Source organism: Nicotiana tabacum, chromosome 3, assembly GCF_000715075.1.
Source record: "Nicotiana tabacum cultivar K326 chromosome 3, ASM71507v2, whole genome shotgun sequence".
Lineage (NCBI taxonomy): Eukaryota > Viridiplantae > Streptophyta > Magnoliopsida > Solanales > Solanaceae > Nicotiana > Nicotiana tabacum.
Window position 1 is genome coordinate 201,608,813 of NC_134082.1, and position 20,502 is coordinate 201,629,314.

The 20,502-nt window shown below is 34.5% G+C and overlaps 2 protein-coding genes and 1 pseudogene across 2 annotated transcripts; all 3 read right to left on the bottom strand.

The window, feature by feature from the left end:
• Positions 1-4,164: 4,164 nt before the first annotated feature.
• Positions 4,165-6,683, bottom strand: LOC107829487 (protein trichome birefringence-like 19). The gene is made up of 3 exons (XM_016656934.2): positions 6,513-6,683; positions 5,735-6,265; positions 4,165-5,093 (listed from the first exon to the last, which is right to left on the bottom strand). Exons 2-3 carry the CDS (start codon positions 6,263-6,265, stop codon positions 4,326-4,328), a joined length of 1,299 nt encoding a protein of 432 aa, XP_016512420.1. The 5' UTR covers positions 6,513-6,683; the 3' UTR covers positions 4,165-4,325.
• A 2,047-nt stretch (positions 6,684-8,730) lies between these two features.
• Positions 8,731-11,952, bottom strand: LOC107829486 (protein trichome birefringence-like 19; annotated as a pseudogene).
• A 981-nt stretch (positions 11,953-12,933) lies between these two features.
• LOC107829485 (protein trichome birefringence-like 19) lies at positions 12,934-15,683 on the bottom strand. Its single transcript, XM_016656932.2, has 2 exons — positions 15,106-15,683; positions 12,934-13,899 (listed from the first exon to the last, which is right to left on the bottom strand). The coding sequence occupies exons 1-2, from the start codon at positions 15,592-15,594 to the stop codon at positions 13,105-13,107; spliced, it is 1,284 nt and encodes a 427-aa protein (XP_016512418.1). The 5' UTR covers positions 15,595-15,683; the 3' UTR covers positions 12,934-13,104.
• Positions 15,684-20,502: the final 4,819 nt, after the last annotated feature.

Here is a 20,502-nt window from a genome sequence, read left to right on the forward strand (position 1 = left end):
TGATAGTGCTATAGTAAATAATATTGTTCGGCCGAAAGATGTTACTGAACAACCGTAGAAATAGGTGAGAAAGAGGTTGATGAGTAAATGGTTATGAAGTAACCGAATATGCAATGGTCTAGATTGAATTGTGTATGTGCAGAGAAACTTGCAATTTTAGTGTGCCTCCTTATCAAGAAAAAGTTTGCCATCCTATATTTTCTATATTAGTTGTGTGAGAATATGAATGTGATAGTGAATTTGTGGAGTCTTTCAGATAGCTCTGTAATGTTCAAAGTTGAAAATTCAAACAATTAGAAAGAAAATTGGCATTGTAATGTTCCAAGAAGTTTTATTTAAAAATATTAAACTAATAAGATGTCACTGTATAAACCAGTTAGTCAAACCTCATAGAAGTTGTAAACGTGCATCTGTGAAGATTTTTCCCAGGATTGCACATAGTTGGTTTGCGAGGTACAAAGATGAAAATAAATTAGTGGCTATAAGAGGCTCATCAAGATGTGTTGGGTAGTCTAGGAAGCATCTCAAGTAAGTTCCTCTCATTATCATTTATCTACTGTTTTTTTTTTTTTTTTGAATAGGTTATGAATGCAAAATTTAGTTATTAGATTGTGCTTTTTGGTGTTGTAATTTGGCATGTTTACCTCCAAAGTAACTTTATTGGTTTAGCTTGGATTAAACATTAAGTATTTTTTTGTAAGATACGATTAAACATCAAGTCTTAGTCTTTAAACTAGAGCAACATAAAGAATAGAAAAAAGTTGAGCTTAGAATGATCGGATGAGTGATATGCTTTTGGATTGCTCGCTGCCATTATTAATTTTTAGCTTGTGGTATTTTAGGAGGCTCTCTATTCCACATAGAGATTTTCCAGAATGTCAATTAACAAAAAGGAATAATGAGCATTGATTGATTAATTATAACCATTTTCTTCAAGATGACCTATATTGTTGAAGGCAATTATGGATAAAATAAAAATAATATATTCAATTTTTGATCCAGTTTTTTTATTTGTTGGACCATCAATATCATCATGTATAGTTATTTTATTTTTTCTCTTTCTAACCATCATATAAGCAAAACTAAAAAAATATATTGTACTAATTTATTCTCAAATGAATCTACCAAGAATTTTTGGTTAATGGATCAAATCCATGCTATAAATTTATAGTGTCCTGCCTTTCAAATAAATAAATAAATAAATTCAATGATATGGTAGATGTTATCCGTATGTGTCAATTAAAAAGTCATCTTTCATTGCGATATCTTACAGTTTTTGAGCCAATATATAAGGAGCTTCTTCTTTACTCTTCATCCTTTTAGGATACATAGATAAAAGAGATGTAAAACCCATAAGAGAGGCTTATGATTGTTTTCGATCCATGTTTTGACAATATTTTACTCTCTTAATAAGTATCATTTAAAACCTGTAACACTTCATATATATGTAGTCTTTGTTGACAAGCTTTAGCCTCAATTCTACGTCTTTTCTACTTCTATACAAGTCCAGTTATTATGTATTGTGAACAATTTTTCGAGATACTACAAGTAACTTTTGTGAGGCTTAATAACTATTTTTATTTCGTTATCATATATATTTTTCCTTTCAAGACTCTTTTGTTTAAAACTGCTTTAGCTTAACCAATTTCTGTTTGTCCCGTTTATATCGAGTTATTTTCTCTGTTCAGCGATAGAGCCGCTGAAAACACAAAAGTTAAAGTCATACTTCTCATTGTTGGGTTAGAGGCTGATTTTGAAGTTTTTAATCCGGACGTTAGGTTGAGCAATACAACCTTGAGGAAACAAATCCTCAATAAATGGTTATCGTCATGCCAAATAACATATATATATTAAATTAAGGCTATTTCCATAAATTTTCTAGGATGGAATAAGACAACATAACAAGTGAATAAAAGATAAAATAAGGTATATAAATGTGTCAGACGTTCTCTCCAGATGAGGGAAATATAAACTTTTTTAATATATTATTTTTCACATTTGTTTTAGGTCCGCATCATTTCTGTCTGTTGACCGATCGAATGCCTTATTGTAGTGGAACGTAATGCAAAAGAAAAGTAACTAGAAATTAAGACTTTTATTCTGTTACAACATTTTTCTCTTGCTCTTTAAAGATTATCTTTGCATATGTTCTGGCATTTGTTTCATTATTTTATCTTAGTTTGTCTAAAATGTGGTACTTTTTTTCTTCTCGGTCTCAGGGACATTCAAATGTACAAAGTTATACTTGAGGACTATGCATATCTTTAAAGATTTATCTTTGCATATGTTCTGACATTCATTTTGTTATTTTATTAAATTTTGTCTAAAATGTGGGGTTTCACTCTTCTTCTCTTTTACTATATATTTGCACCGTCTTAGGGACATTCAGATAGACAAATTTGTATTTGAGAAAGATGCACCTCGTGATGGAACTGCATTACATTTAACGTTTCGCAACCAACTTAATGTTCAGTATTATTAGGTTCTTCTATTTTTGACTTGTTTTTCACATGTGTACCGTGAATACTATGGAAGTTTATTCATTATATTTCTACATTCATATCATTTATCTTACATTTTAGACTACAAGATCAATTTTTCACTTACAGTCTAAGTCTTTCTTTCTATAATTTCTTCTATCATCAACTCTTTTTGGAGATCCTTTTTTTTTCTTAGCCTGATTCTGCTGTTGTTGTTATTGGAAAACAGTTCTGAAAAAAGTTTATGCAGAGGCAACAACAAATATTAGTCTTCATGCTGTCAGTTGGAAGTTTATTCATTGGAGTTTTATTTTGAAGGTTTTTTTTACATATTTTTTCTTTCCATAAATATGGTTGCTGTCATTGAATTTTGATCCTTAAGCCATACATTTTCTTATATTCTTGAATGGCTTGATAAGAAAAGTGAGGTGATGATATTGTTGACAAGCTTTAGCCTCAACTCTACGTCTTTCCTACTTCTATACAAGTCCAGTTATTATGTATTGTGAACAATTTTTCGAGATACTACAAGTAACTTTTGTGAGGCTTAATAACTATTTTTTATTTTGTTATCATATATATTTTTCCTTTCAAGACTCTTTTGTTTAAAACTGCTTTGGCTTTACTAATTTTGTTTGTCCCGTTTATATCGAGTTATTTTCTCTGTTCAGCGACAGAGCCGCTGAAAACACAAAAGTTAAAGTCATACTTCTCATTGTTGGGTTAGAGGCTGATTTTGAAGTTTTTAATCCGGACGTTAGGTTGAGCAATACAACCTTGAGGAAACAAATCCTCAATAAATGGTTATCGTCATGCCAAATAACATATATATATTAAATTAAGGCTATTTCCGATAGACCCTCAGCTAAGAAACGGTAAAAATAATGCAACAAGCAAGGTTGGTGTTGGAGGTTACATGGCATCGGCTCAGCCGGCTGGTGCCTATGATATCCGAATACTTTGAATTGGAGATTTGTAATTTTGGATGGATGAATAATATCTCTATAGCTGCTTTGCAAAAGTTGGAGACGTACTAAAGTTTCTAAAATACATTGTTATGCTGATTGTTTTAATATGTAAATTGTATCTTAGGGAGAAGAATAAATCTTTTAAATTGTCGTGAGTATTGATAGTGTTTACTATTGTCATATGCTTTGGATTGATTTTCTACCGAGTGTAATGCAAGTGTATCTAAGGTAAATGAATATTACACACTGTTGTTTATATGTAGCAACTAATTTTATGTGATAAACTAAGTATCACTAACATCTCTCTATATTATCTTGGTTGACAAGTTTGAGAAAGTTACAAAAATAATTTACTCCATTAAAATCATTTATTTTCCATTTTTTTCTAAATTACCGTCCTTTCTTTGTACTCAAAATTGCACGGTTGAAGGCCATTCACAATATGAAGAATGCGTGGAGCTTTTCAAAAATAATCTTGCATTCAAAGGTTAATTTAATTTTATATAAATGTAAAGTTCATTGCCTGCCACATGCAAAGCAAAGTAGTTTATAATGCAGTATAGTTAAGACGGCAAGAACATCTAACAATAGAGCAGTGAAAATAACGATAAGATAATAATTTTGTGAAATTACTTTTATTTAATATTTTTCGCGCATCGCACGGGTACGTATACTAGTAATAAAGAACATTAGCATATTGGTAAAAAGTTGCGCCGGAGACAAATACTTCTATAGATTTCCTTATAGAGATTATGTTGAAATATAAAAATGTTACACAAACATTTAAAAAGTTATTATACGTTTGTTACCAAATTCTAAAGATGTATATAATTTATTACTGTCCTGAAGAATGACTGGTGCTATTCCAAGCTTCAACTCATTCTGCTTCCATCTTCAAAATGGATAATAAAAGCTCATTCCATGTATCAACAGGGCCTGGCATACACCAATGCACACAATCAGCTAATTTCTTCTCATTTGGCCAATGTCCATAATTATTTGGATGCCCATCTGGCCTCAGTAACATTGCTTCAGTTGTATCTAACAATCGAAACTTGACACCCTTTTTCTTGCCTTCCTTTTGTGCTGCCTTAAATTCCTGCAATTGAGTCAAATACATTTGTAATGTATATCCATCCAACTTAATATCTTGATTCGTAAAGGGTCTTGTTCTATTGCAATTCCCTCCTTTATTCCATTCCCCGTTCTCAAAATGTTGAGGGGAGAATGGCCTTAGTATTACCAATCGACTCTTTAGTTTCTTGAGGCTTAAAAGTGTCTTAAAAGCTGTACGAAACGCCATTCTGTATCCATAATAATGGCTAAGTTTTGTGGTGTTTTTTTCATTGCATTTGTGACATCCGATGAGCTGACCGTTTTCGTAGTACAAAAATGGCCTAAAGAACCATTGTCCTCCGGAGATTATGATAATATGAGCTTTGTCAACTTGACTTGCCCAGACATCATCGGCCTTGTCTAGATACAGATCCATGAGACTGTTGTAGGAATAGCCATTAGGATCAGATTCATAGGATTTAATCAACTGTGGAGACCATAGGGCTATGATTGTGAAGTTGTAATCTTTAAACAACCATCGCCTGAATCTCGTGTCCTTAGTCTCTGATACGTCTACAGGAATGGCCGCCTGAAATATGGCACAAGATATTTTGATCAGAAAGAATGTATAAAAAAAAAAAAAGGCAGCCAGTGCACTAAGCTCCGGCTATGTGCGAAGTCCGGGGAAGGGCCGGACCACAAGGGTCTATTGTACTCAAAGCCTTACCCTGCATTTCTGCAAGAGGTTGTTTCTACGGCTTGAACCCGTGATCTCCTGGTCACATGGCAACAACTTTACCAGTTACGCCAAGGCTCCCCTTCTATCAGAAAGAATGTAGAAATATAAAAAAAAAAAAATGAAAAAACTGCTGTGATTTTGTGAATAAACTTTGATTTTGCCAATTCTCATATCATTATTATGGAATTTAACCGTTAAACATTTAGCATTTCCTATAAGAACAGGTGATTATTTATAGCAGGTCTAATTTGGTAACCTGGAATAGGGAAGGATACGTACTGACAATGTAAAAGTTTGTTACATTGTTAGCGTATATAAGTTAAATCATTTATAAATTGTCGATTCGACATGGCTACACCAGTAAAAGAGTATATTGAATAAAGTTTAATGAAAATATAAAGTCAGTAAATGAGGAATTAAATTCAGGATTAGCTGAAAACAGAGTAATGGAAGCACAAACGGTCCTGATGTACTCAAAGAAGAAGACTTACACTAGCTAGAAGGCACACCAGTGACTGCATCTGGTTTCTTGCTAGCGAGTCTCCAACGAAAGCCAAAGTTTTACCACGTACAAGTTCCAAAAATTGCATAGCATCAAATAGTGGCAGCTCACAATCATCTGGTTTCCATCTCCAGTGTATAAAATCACGATCCAGTCTTCCAAATTTCATGCAATTTTGTCGATCATCGATCGCGCAGTTTGTCTCATTTGTATAGTATGGCCCATATGGAAATGGTATCCACTTCCCCTCAAAGAGGTTGCATGTTTGCTGCTTTATCCCTACTTTTTCTGAATGATTAATGCTTGTAATTCCAACAGACTGCAGTTGGGTGATTGCCTCATGTTTTTGCTGATCAAAAGGGACTGATTTATTGAGGGTTGATTCAAGATTTTGCAGCAAAGAATCAGTGGTAGTATTATATGAAGAAAAGGTGATTTTGACTAGGAGTACTAATGTTAAGATTGGTAGTACAACTTTTCTAAAGCTTTCCAACAGCATATGCAAGTTCTTCCACTTCATCTGCAAATAACGTTTTCCAAGATCAAAATTTTGTGAGCAATTTATCTACTAGCTAGTACTAGGAAAATCAATCATAGAAAAAGCTACTTTTACTGTATACGTTTGGTATTATGGGCTAAATGATTAATTATCTTGGTGGATTCTTTCAAACTTGACTAATATACTTGTTTTTGAATCTAATAAGCAGCACATCATACATGAAGCAAAGTCGCTTATTATTCAAAGGAAAAAAGAAAATAAACATTACCTTATATGGTTCAATAAACAACGAAAACTACTAAATCCTTTGAAAGTTATTCTCAAAGATTGAAATTATAGTCTGTACAATATAAATATATTGCGACCCAGCACTTCAAGCTAGACTGATATTATTGCCACTAAGATTTATCTGATTGTTTTAACACAATCTACTGTCACTGCCATGAAAAAAAAATAGTATAGAGGTGGCAAAATTGTTAAAATAAAAAGCAGTTATCCATCCATATTACCTATTTTAAAATAGGTTGGATGATGAACTTTTTAAAAACGGGTCGAATATGGATAAAAGTCATATTATACACTTAGAAAATGGTTAAACAAATAGATAACCAATGAATAACTAATGTGTTTAACTTTTATATATGTAAAGTCTCAAATTGGGAGTTCTCAAGTTTGGGAGAGTAGGAATTCTGCCATAAGAGATAATATTGAAGAATCCATGGATAATATGGATATCCATATTATCTGCCGGACAACCTGTTTTTTATCCGTTTTAAATACGGGGCGGGCCAGATAATTTATCTGTTTTCGACCCGCTCATATCCGACCCGACCCGTTTGCCACCCCTATAGTACATTCGAAATCTTATGTAAACATGTTTGACTAAACGATCGATCGTCCTAGGTTCACATGAGACCTATTACTATCATTCATAAAAGTGATTCAAAAACTTAATTTACTCTGTTGGATAGTAAGAGTTACTCCCTTTTAATTAATTGGACAATGATTATGTTATCCATTTTCAATAACTTGCAGAGGAAAAAGGTGAAAGAGTTTGTTGGAGAATTAAAACATGGCGTAGCTTGGTGGCAATTAGCTGAATGATGAGGACTTTGCATTGCTTTTATCTCCTTCTTATTTATGCACCATTTTTGCCTTTTTAGTACACAGCTTCACGTGTGATCCGCCTTTGATAAAAATAGTTTCCTTGAATTTCAAATTTCAAACTTTTAGTTACTCTTCTCATACATTGACCAACCACTTGAAAAGAACATACTAGTAATACAATCAAGCAAAATTATTATACTCCGTCGTTATGTTCTGAACACATGAAAGAGCGGTAACAAAGAGAACTCAAAATTTAGAAACTAACATAAAAGAATAAGTAAGAGTTGGAAATTTGTGTTTTTTTTTAATTCAAATAGTTTTGATTATGATTTATGAACAACCTTGATATTCTCTTTCAGAGTGGACAAAAATACCAATTGAGTGGATTTAGCAATCTCTGGATATAGTATAGTTTATGAATCATGAGATAGAAGATAGAATTACTTTTTCTTGTCCGTGAGTTTAAAAGACAAATTGTTTGAAAAGACACATAGATCAAACTAATAATTCATTTTCCCCAAATATGGCTATTTCACATATTTAATCTAAAAATAGGGAAACTCAACTAGGTAACAGAGCTTTAAAATAAAAAATAAAAAAATTTGAAACACTGCAAATTCGAGTTTTAGCCTCATGGCGACTTGCCTTTCCTTGGAGGGGCCTGCTTCTATACCAAGATTACATTTTAAATTGACGCTAAATTGTGGCATTTTGCAGGCTAAAATTTCCAAGCTTATCTAGATCTCCGACCTGAACTTGTAATGGATCATCAGTGCGTGATGGCTATGTTGGTAAAATTTGTGTTCGAAACCAGAAAATTAGAGAAACAAAGAAATATTAGTTCAATCAACAAAACGTAAAATAATTTTGAGTCCACAAGTTACTTGTATGTCCTGGAGGAATTTAATCGTTCTCACTGTTGCCCAAGGTTTTGGATTAGTTCCACCCAGGATATAATGGAATAACTATTCTCTGATAGCGACAGTACAAATCACAGAACTTCAACGAACTCAACAAACGGAGCAAATCACACTTGATACTTATATTTATTTAGAAAATAATGCAACAATGTAGAAAAAAGAGGAAAAGTTTTCAGATTTTTCTGTGTATGAAAAATGAGGCCAAACCTCTAAATTTATAGACAAAGTAAGGGTGAGATGTAGAGGCGCAATCCAAAATGTGCCTCTTTCATTTCTCATTCACACTCTTTAGAAAAATCCCAACAGGTTGCATATAATATAACTTATCACTTATCAAGTTTTAGATTCGTTTCTCAAATGATCATATTTTAATGAGATTTTACGCAAATAGCCGACTTTGAACGAATTGAAAGATTTGTCTTCTACTTCCCTGAATTGAGAACCAACCTATCGACTATAGAATCCTCAAAAGAGTAAATGATCATTAGGAAGAAAAATTTATGAAAAATCAAAGTACAATAATGTATAGTTTAGCTCTCTCATTGAAGCTTTTCAACTAGGGATCTGATGCCCTCCATCTTTAACATATGAAACAAGAAATCAGCCCAAGAATCAATAGGACCAGGCAAGCACCAATGGACACAGTCATTTACCACATTTTCACTAGGCCAATGCCCATATTTACTTGGGTGACCATCTGGTCTCAACAACATTGCTTTTGTTGTATCCATCAATCTGAATCTCCTCCCCTTCATCTTCCCTTCCTTCTCTGCAATCTTAAACTCTTTGACTTGGATCCTATATTGCTCCAAGCTTTGACCTTCCGACGCGGTCTCATTACTTCTGAATGGCCTTGTCATTGCACAATCTCCTCCCTTATTCCAGTCCCCACCTTCATAATGAGAAGGTGCAAAAGTCCTAAGAATCGCTACACCCTTAAAATTTTCTACGTCGTTGATAGCTTTAAGAGCAGTTCTGAAATGCCCTTTGGTAGGCATAGTTATGTGGGAGTTCAGTAACATTTGGCAATCCACAGTACTTGCAGCCGACTCGTTGGTTGTTTTCGTAGTAGACGCTGCACCGGGCAAACCAGTGGCCGGCGTTTAAGATGATGTAGTCATATCCCTCAATTAGGGTGGTCCATTTCTCATCGGCTTCATCTAGGTAAAGGTTATAGAGTCCAGTATGGCATGGACCATCTGCATCTATTTCTTTCGTTGAAACCAAAAATGGTGACCAATTCATTGCTAGGGTGAAGTTGTAAGTTGTGTATTTGTACTTTTTGAAAGATTGATCTGGATTGTCAGAAATATCAATAGGATATTCCACCTAAAAACACAAAAAAGAAGATCAGTTTTTTCATTACTTCTTGATTTTGCTTTTAGATTAGTCTAGCGCTAACTATGGCACATGAAGTAGAACGGTGTTTAGCAAAGCATCGGATTGTCCGGAGCAATTCCGGGCTTTTACTATAAAGAGTTGTATCTAAACCAAAAAATAATATTATCTCTATACTAATAGAACCTCATATTCATTGTTTATTTTTTCAAACCATATACATAGATTATACATTTATACACATAGATTGTACACAATTATAGACATATAGTACATAAATTATACATATATTATATCTCTATCGATTATTTTTAGTTTAAGCGGTTGGGTAAACCGGGTTAATTTTTCGCATAAGAACCATGGTCATGGTTGTTAATGATTTAGTCAAACAATCTCAAGGGCACAATTATCTTTTTTATGTTTATGCATTTCTAAGAATCAAGTTATGACCCCATTCTCTATCAATTTTTCATGATACATTATTTTAAGGGGAAAAGCTCCGTGGATCAAGTTAAATAGTCGTATTAGTATAATATTATTGGGAAAACAAGACACTTTCTGAGGATTAAAAAGCAATATGACAAATTTCACGCTGGCCCCCAATGTTCCTCCTATTGTATGCTTTTAGCCTTTTCTTTTCTTGTAGTACTAGTACCTTGTTATTTTAATTATTTGAGGGATGATTAATAATGAAATGAGAAAAAACTTTTTTTGGACTAGATGAAATCATTTTCAAATGAAATTACTATATATATATATATATATATATATATATATATATATATATATATATATATATATATATATATATATAAATTTTAGTTTATGTATTTCTCATAGACTGGCATCTCCGTTGAGCAGTTGCATGTGCCACGACGTCGTACTCTTTCATATCACATTTTATACTCACGACTCAACTCTCTTTCCATCGAAAATCATCAGTGAATGCAAAACTTCACATTTCCAGTCCTTCATCTTACTATTAATGGCCATATTCCCCGTTAAACCTATATTTTATTGTCTCATTTAAATGTTATATTTTTCTTTTTTATTTAGACAAGAGGAGTTGCTCTGATTGTAAACAACCTCCACTTCCAACTAAGAGGTTGTGAGTTCGAGTCTCCCCAAGAGCAAGGTGGGAAGTTCTTGGAGGGAAGGATGCCGAGTTTCTTTTTGGAAACGATTATACTGGGTTGTTGTTGTCGTATTTTTCTTTTTTATTTATTTTAAAATATATCACACAAGTAGTTTTTATTTAAAAAATAATTTAATTTTAACTTTTTAGTTTTATCATTTAAGTATTTATGTTTTGTTCAAAATCACAAATACATTTTATTTATTCTTTTTAAAATTTAATGTCCAATTAAACGCTGCCTCATAATTAGAAGGGAGGGAGTACATTGTACTATCGCTCAGTCACAACTTCATTCTGGAAATTAAAACACTAAAACTTCACCTAAATCTTGGAAAGTTCTAGCCTTAGGTAGACCAAATCTTCTATTAACCATAAATTATGCATTCAACAAGCTAAGCTGAGTGCATCCAACTAGCTAATCCAAGCTAAAGTTTTCACAAAACTAAGATAAACTATAACATAATAATGTAGAAGCAGTAATTCAGCACAGATCATCAAGTACTGCCTATGCAAATGGAAGAAAATAAAAAACTTAAGCAAAATTAATAAGAATTGCAGAGAAGAGAATGGTACCCGGCCCAAGAGGCAAATCAAGGACTGCATTTGGTTTCTTCCAACTGAGTCACCGACAATTGCCAAAGACTTGTTTCTAACCATATCCAAAAACTGAAACGGGTTAAAAATGTGGAGCTCACATCCATTAGGCTTCCACCTCCACTTCAAGTAATCAGTATCAGGTCTACCATACTTCATACAATTTTGGTGCTCATGGATTTCAGAACAGGTCACATTCGTGTAATATGGAGCATCCGGATTCCAAACCCATTCCCCACTGAAAATATCGCATGTTTCTGGCTCTTTAATCTTTATCTTATGCTCCTCAGCATGGTATGTGGGTGATATTTCAGATGGATTTTGGGTTACTAAATCTGCTGGGTACCAATTAAAGGGGTGGTAAAGAGGGATAAGACCCAGAACTGTAACTGCTAAAACTATAATAAGTATAAATATTCTTGGAGTTCTTTGAGCTGAAGTGGAGTATTTCCCAAAGGGAAGCTCCATTTCTGCGCGCTGCTTCAATGGAAGGTTGAAAAGGAAATTAGAAATGGGAGAAAGGAGAAAAAAAGTAAGCTGTTAAAAATACATAGTGCATGTAGTTAAGGAGGACCAGTTTGTACATGTACGTTGACTCTGTGAGTGTGCTAATCACATTATAATCCTAATTTTTCTTGGTACTAAGTACAATTCCTCCTTATTTAGTAACCATGGAGTGTGTTGTAATTCAACGAAAAAGTTCAAGTTTATCTCTAAATCTTACAAAATTAGTCATTTGTACCTTCCGTAGATCATTTAAACATATTAATCCAACGTTTAAAATATTACTCCCTCCTATTCACGATAAGTGACCAATTTGTTTTTTCATTTTGGTTTAAAATAAATGTCCAGTTATGTAATCAAGAAAGAATTCAATTTGTTTTTATAAAATAACCCCTATGTACATATCCCTAAAAAAAATTTTTACTCCTCATATTAAATGTTTAATTAGGGATAATTTAATCATAATAAGTATTTTTATATAATTTTTAATATTTTCTTAATGGACGTATTAAAAACAAATTGATCGCTTATTATGAAACGAAGGACTATTAAAAAGTTCCCACGGCCTAAACTAACTCACTTGTTATAAATGACTTTTAGCTCTGTGTCACGCTTCTGCGGATTTGTGAAATTCTAGGCAGCGAATGGGTTGAAGGAGAAAAAGTAGTGGTACAATATGCAATGGTGGTGGTACTAGAGATAGGGGGAAGAAAATTGTCGGTGAGTTTGGTGTCTCATAAATACCACTAGTGTTCTAAAACAATTATTTGGCATAACGTGTGGTGACGATTAGTTGTCTCCAGTAGAAAGTAGAAAGTAGAAAGTTTACAAATAAGGTGAACCAAACACTGAAATTTGATGGGCAAATACAAAATTGGTCAAAATTAATTGCATCCGCTGGTCAAAAATGTAACTGATAATATAAAAAATTGTATCCTCTATTTTCAGAAATATTCTTTTCCTGTAAGCTATAGGACTATGGCTTTGGCAAACTGGAATCATACTCGCAGGAGTGGAGTCTTGATCAAGTTGTTCAATAGCTGCAGCAACCATATACACTCTTTTGGTCTATGGCGAGAAATATCATCAGCTCTATAAAATTTCACAAGGCATTTTTTTTTTTTCACTTTCCGACAGTGCAATGGTTACATCTTCACATCAACCATAACCATCCAAGAAACAGAGTTCCTCTTTAAATCACAACAACAATTCTAAAATAATTGAACAAATAAAAAATCAGAGTACATTGTATTGTTTAGCTCTCATTGAAGCTTTTCCTCTAGGGATCTGGTGCCCTCCATCTTGATCATATGAAACAAGAAATCGGCCCACGAATCAATAGGACCAGGCAAGCACCAATGAACACAGTCATTGTACAATACCACATTCGCATTTGGCCAATGCCCATATTTACTTGGATGTCCATCTGGTCTCAATAACATTGCTTGTGTTGTGTCCATCAATCTGAATCTCTTCCCCTTCGTCTTCCCTTCTTTCTCTGCAGCCTTAAACTCTTCAACTTGGATCTGGTATTGCTCCAAGCTTTGACCATCCAACGCGGTCTCATTACTTCTGAACGGCCTTGTCCTTACACAATCCCCTCCACTATTCCAGTCCCCACCTTCAAAATGAGAAGGTGCAAAAGTCCTAAGAATCGCTACACCCTTAAAATTTTCCAAGTCATTGATGGCTTTAAGAGCAGTTCTGAATGCCCTTTGGTATGCATAGTTAAGTGGGAGTGCAGTGACATTTGGCAGTCCACAGTACCTGCAGCCAACTCGTTGGTTGTTCTCGTAGTAGACGCTAATCCGAGCAAACCAATGGCCGGCATTTAAGATGACATAGTCGTATCCTTCAATTTCGTTGGTCCATTTTTCGTCTGCTTCATCAAGGTAAAGGTTGAAGACTCCAGTATGGCTTGGACCATCTTTATCTGCTTCTTTCGTTGATACCAAAAATGGTGACCAATATGTTGCTAATGTAAAGTTGTAAGTTTTGTATCTTAACTTTTTGAAAGCTTGATCTGGATTATCAGATATATCCTCAGGATATTCCACCTGAAAGAAACCAGAAAATAAAGAAAAGCAGATCAAAATTTGTATTACTTCGTTGATCATTATCATTTGGAAACAGCCTCTCTGCCTTTCTAGGGTAGGGGTAAGACTGCGTATCTCCCATCCTCCCCAGGCCCTACTCGTGGAATTACACTAGATTTATTATTATTGTTTTTGATCATTCTCAATTTGATTTGTTTTTAGATTAGTTTAACGCTAATTATGAATTATGATACATGCAGTAGCATGTGAGGTGTTTGGCAAGAATCAGGTTGTTCCCAAAAATTCTGGGGCTTGCTATAAAGAGTTGTATCTAAAAAATAATAATAAATTAATTAACTAATATAAGAGCCATGGTCATAGTTGTTAATAATATAGTCAAACAAATCTCTAGAAGGGCACAATTATCTTTATATGTCTTGACATTTCTAAGAAGCAAGTTATGATCCCGCGTTACCCGGCTTGGATTCTCTAATAACTTGTCACCATACATTATTTTAAGATATATACTTTAATTGGTAAAGCTCTTTGGATCTAGCTAAATAGTCGTACTATAATATTGGGAACAAAAGCGACCTTGAGGATTAAAACTCAATATGTCAAATTTCACGCTGTCACTCAATGTTCCTCTAAGTATCTGATTTTCTTTTCCTGTATCCTTTTTTTATTTTTTTGAGGGACAATGAATTATTAAATGGTTAATGTGTTCTAATTTGATAGTGGTTTATGACTAGATTGGCATCTACTTTGCATAGTTAGATGTGATTAAACGACGTCGTAACATGCTCTATCACATTTTATAATCACGAGGTTGTGATTAGTCCAAGGCCCCCAACGCAATGAGTACAAAAATCTTACATTTCCAGTCCTCCGTTTTACTGTTAATAATCATTTTTCACACTAATCCTATAGTACATTGTACTACCTTTCGCAACTGCATTCCAGAAAAACAATACGCGCGTTGACCTATCAATGGCGTCTTCCACGAAAGTTCCACCTAAATCTTGAAAATTTCTAGCCTTAGATAAACAAATCCTCAATTAATCCTAAATTATGAACTCAACAACAAGCTAAGTACATCCTAGTTACTAATCCAAGCTAGAAGCAGTAATTCACCGCAGATCAGCAAGTACTATCTATGCAAATGGAAGTAAAAATAAGAAAATGTTTAAGCAAAATTAAGATGAATTGCAGAGAAGAAAATGGTACCCGGCCCAAGAGACAAATCAAAGACTGCATTTGATTTCTTCCAACTGAATCACCAACAAGCGCCAAAGACTTGTTTCTAACCATATCTAAAAACTGAAACGGGTTGAAAATGGGAAGCTCACAACCATTAGGCTTCCACCTATACTTCAAGTAATCAGAATCCGGTCTACCATACTTCATACAATTTTGGTGCTCATGGATCGCAAAACAGGTCATATTCGTATAATATGGACCATCCGGATTCCAAACCCATTCTCCACTGAAAATATCACATGTTTCTGGCTCTTTAATCTTTATTTTCTGCTCCTCCGCATGGTATGTAGCGGGTGAAATTTCAGATGGATATTGGGTTAATAAATCTGCTGGGTACCAATTAAATGGGTGATAAAGAGGGATGAGACCCAGAACTATAACTGCTAAAACTAAAAGTAAGAATATTTTTGGGGTTCTTTGAGTTGAAGTGGAGTATTTCCCAAAGGGAAGCTCCATTTTTGGGAGCTTTCTTCAATGGAGGGTTGAAAAGGAAAGTAGAGATGGGAGAAAGGAGCAGAAAAGCAAGTTGTTTAAAATACGTAGTGGATGTAATTAAAGGGGGACCAGCTGGCACATGTATGTTGACTCTGAGAACGTGCTAGTCCTATATTATAAGCTTAATTTTTCTTAATGTACTAATTAAGTACTAATTCCACCTTACTTAACAGCCATGATTTGGATCTTAATCACTGCATATCCATGATTTAAAACCAAATAAGTACACAATTTATTTATAGCACACCCATACAGAGTTCAAACTCAATATTTGGTGTATGCATGTATACAATCACTCTCTAGTCTAGACTATAGAGCTACTAGATACATCTCTATTAGAAAGTTATTAAGTGAATCAACCTGGTTCACATTCTTTTTAGGAAAACTATAGTTGTATCCGTGCGATACACGTTCAATACATAAATTTCAATTGTTATCTTATTTGTCAATATAATAGAAGATATATATATTTTATTACTGAAATTTAATGAATAAAATCTCTATTAAATCAATAGACTTATATAGGCATCTAATTATTAACTAAATTACTAATTATTAACTATTTATGTCATGTGCTTTTTTCTTGGCTGTTACTTGGCTTAAGAAGGGACTTTTTCTTCTCCTTTTAATAATATATAAATATAAATATTCAAATTAATTCTGATATTTGCAAAATTAGTTATTCATAACCTTCGTTAGATTAATTAATATACTAATCGAAAAGTTTAAAATAGTAAAAAGTTATTACAGCCTAAAACTACTCACGTGTCACAAATAACTTTTAGCTCTCTGTCACGCAGCTTCTGCTGATATGTGAAACCTAGGCAGAAAATAAACTAGACGGAGAATGGGAGGAAGGAGAATATGCAATGGTGTTAGTACTAGAATAAGGAGTGGAATCTTGTCGGTGAGTTTAAGTGGCTCATATGTGCATCTAGTGTTCTAAATCAATTTGGCATAATGAGTGGTGGCTGATTAGTTGTCGCCAGTAGATGGGTAATTGAGGACACGTTTTTATAATATATTTTTTTGGTCCCATCACATAGAAAAAAGAAAAAGAAAATTACTAGTCTGTTATAAAATAAAAGTAATTCAGTAAAATATAAATAAGAAGAGACAGAAAGAAGGAAGAACTCTTTTCTTCTTTCACTTTGGTGTATCTTTACTAAGGATGTCTAACGATGGGCCGGGCCAGACTGGGTAGGGAAAAATTGAAACCGTCCGGGTTTCGAACCGGGTCGGTTACGGTTTAGGGGTTACCGGGCTTAGCGGGTTCGAGTTCATCCTGGTAAAAAATAAACCGTAAGGGTTACGGGTACAAGGAGTCCGGCCGGGTTAGTGTTTTTTTGTTTGTTTTTTTTTTGTATTTTGTATAACTATTGTAATTTAATTTATATTAATATAAAATAAAAATATAAAGAATACAATGAAGATGGAAAAAAATTGCACTTCTAAATTGCACGTGGTACATTTATTTCAAAATTCAAACTTACAAATTGAAAGGTTTACATTTAACAAGTAAATTAACGAAAAAAAGAGTAAATTCAAAAATTTTGCATTGCCTTAGACTCTAAAACCTTTAAAAAAACTTGAAATCTAGCCTTTAAACCTGGTCGGGCCGGGCCGATTAACCGGTTCTACAGGAATTTTGGTTGATAGGTTTTGACCAATCCGGTTAACTGGATGAATTAAAGTGAACAGACCAACCCCCTAACCCCAATAACCCAACCCACCCGGGCCCCTAAGTACCAGGTCGGGTTGATTCGGATTTCAATCGATCTGGGTCGGGCCGGTCCCGGGTCAACCTGGCCTGTTTGACACCTTTAATCTTTACCCATCAGATACAAGGCTATTTATAAGCCTAAAAGGTAAATTTTCTATTCACAAATAGTAAGAGGAATGGAAATACTCAACATAAAACAGTGAGGGAAATAGGTGTCCATAGCAACATGGGCATGCATTCCTTAAACTATTCCCAAGACTCCCCCTTGGATGTCCATGTAAAATAAATATGCTTTACTAAGATTTTACTACAAAATAGTACATAGTTATATGTAATACACATATCTGGCTGCCTCGTTAAAAACCTTACCAGGCAAAACCCAGTGGGACAAAACCTTGGTTAAGGAAAAAAGAGTGCAGCGCGTAGTTACTCCCCCTAATGAAAACATCACTTAATGTCTCGAAGACGACACATTCCAATCTTGTATATCATCTTCTCAAATGTTGAGGTTGGTAATGCCTTAGTGAACAGGTTCGTCAAATTATTACTTGAACGAACTTGTTGAACGTCTATTTCACCATTCTTTTGAAGATCATGAGCGAAAAAGAATTTCGGCAAAATGTGTTTTGTTCTATCTCCTTTGATGTATCCTCCTTTCAATTGAGCTATGTATGCAGCATTGTCTTCATACAATATTGTTGGAATATTGCCTTTCGAAGAGAGAACACGTATTTCCTGAATGTATTGAGTTATCGATCTCAACCAAACGCATTCTCGACTTGCTTCATGAATGACTATTATCTCTGCATGATTTGAAGAAGTAGCAACAATAGTTTGTTTCGTTGAACGCCATGATATGGCTGTACCTCCACTTGTAAATAAACAGCTTGTCTGAGATAGACCTTTATTTAGATCAAACAAATATCCTGCATCTGCATAATCAATCAACGATGACTTAGATCCATTTGAATAAAATAAACCCATATCAATAGTCCCTTGGAGGATTCTGAATATATGTTTAATACCATTCCAGTGTCTTTGTATTGGCGAAGAACTAAATCTTGCCAATAGCTTACTGAGAAAGCAATATCCGGTCGGAAATTATTGGCAAGATACATTAATGCCCCAATTGCACTAAGATATGGTACTTCGGCACCAAGAAACTCTTCATCATTTTCATAAGGTCGGAATGCATCTTTATTTATATCAAGTGATCTCACAACCATCGGGGTACTCAATGGGTGTGCTTTATCCATATAGAATTGTTTTAAAATCTTTTCGGTGTATGTTGACTGATGGACAAATATTTCATCTTTCATATACTTAATTTGTAGCCTAAGACAAAATCTTGTCTTTCCAAGATCTTTCATTTCAAAAAAAATAATTCAAACAGTCTACTGCTTTTTGAAGCTCCCCAGGAGTTCCAATGATATTTAAATCATCAACATACACGGCGATTATAACAAATTCATATCCAGACCTTTTTATAAAGATACAAGGACAAATTGAATCATTCTTGTACCCTTCTTTCAATAGGTATTCATTCAGGCTATTGTACCATATACGACCTGATTGTTTCAATCCGTATAAAGATTGTTGAAGTTTTATTGAACAAGTTTCTCGAAAATTTTTATGTGCTTCTAGCACTTTAAATCTCTCAGGTATTTTCATAAAAATTTTATTGTCTAATAATCCATACAAATTGGATGTGACAACATCCATGAGACACATATCAAATTTTTCATACACTGCCATATTTATGAGATACCTGAATGGCATGACCCAAAACCTGACCCGTCATGATGGCGTCTATCGTGAAACTAGGCTAGCCTCAACTCAATAATCAACCCGATAATAATAAGTTTGAAAACATTTACAGAAGCTTTTAACAGTTAAAGAACTATTTAAAACATAAGAAATTCCAAGAATAAATACAATCCAGCCCAAAACCAGGGTGTCACTGAGTGCATCAGTGTCTAGGGAAAATACATAGTCTATTATAGCATTGAAGGGAGCAACTGAAATACAACTGAAAAATAAGGTGGAGAGTCAAGGCCTGCGAACGCCGGGCAGATACCTCAATAATCTCCTAAGTCAAGAGCCTCGATCAACAACCACCACTGAATCCAAAAGTGCCTGAAACTACACACAAGGTGCAGGGGGTAGCGTGAGTACACCAACTTAGTAAGTAACAAGTTCAACATATGGACTAATAGGTAGTGACGAACTCAACCTCATCAAGGATAACATAAATAATGTACAGAAACATAGGCATGCTTCCAGTTAAATAAACAGCTCGAACAGTAAAACAGCGCAAGTATGAACAAGGTAAAGAAGTGTAACTCTACTACATCTACATGTCAATGCACATGCTGTATGAAATGCACCATGCTGAGTGCCTCATGTGCCCATAATCTGAAATGCTCATCCACTCAGTACTGTATATGGCTCCTACGGCCCCGAAAAGATCCATCCTGAAATATATACATCTCTGACAGCAGTCACTCAGTACTGAGGAAGGCCATCCCAGCCTATAGAGAAGATCCATCTCCAGATAATGACAATAACAACCTCACAGCCACTCGGTACTGTATATAGCTCACAAGGCCTAGGGAAGATCCATCCCGAAATATATTCACATCACTGACAACAGTCATCCAGTACCAAGGAAGGCCATTTTAGTCCTATGGAGAAGATCCATCTCCAGGTATAAGTACTTCGGATAAGATCCATGTCCAGGGAAGATCCATCCATCAATAATATCATCTGCGCTCACTGGGGGTGTGTAGACTACGGAGAGGCTTCTTTCAGCCCAAATGCTCTAACAAGCCAATGAAGGCATAATCAATATCCCGTTGCGGCGTGCATCCCGATCCCATACTGTCACTCAATATTAGGCTCTCAGTCATCACTCTCCAGTCTCACACACACGGGCTCAAAATGCCATGATGCTAGCCCAAAACAATGATATGATTGACAAATAACAATAATCGAGACTGAGACATGATATAATATGCATGAACAGGACTGGGTACGGAATATCAATGAAGCTAATAATATGATAGCAAGAAACAACCTCTTGGGTCTCAACAGTATCGACATGAAGCCTTAACATGATAATTAGCATGATTTATAGCTCATTAACT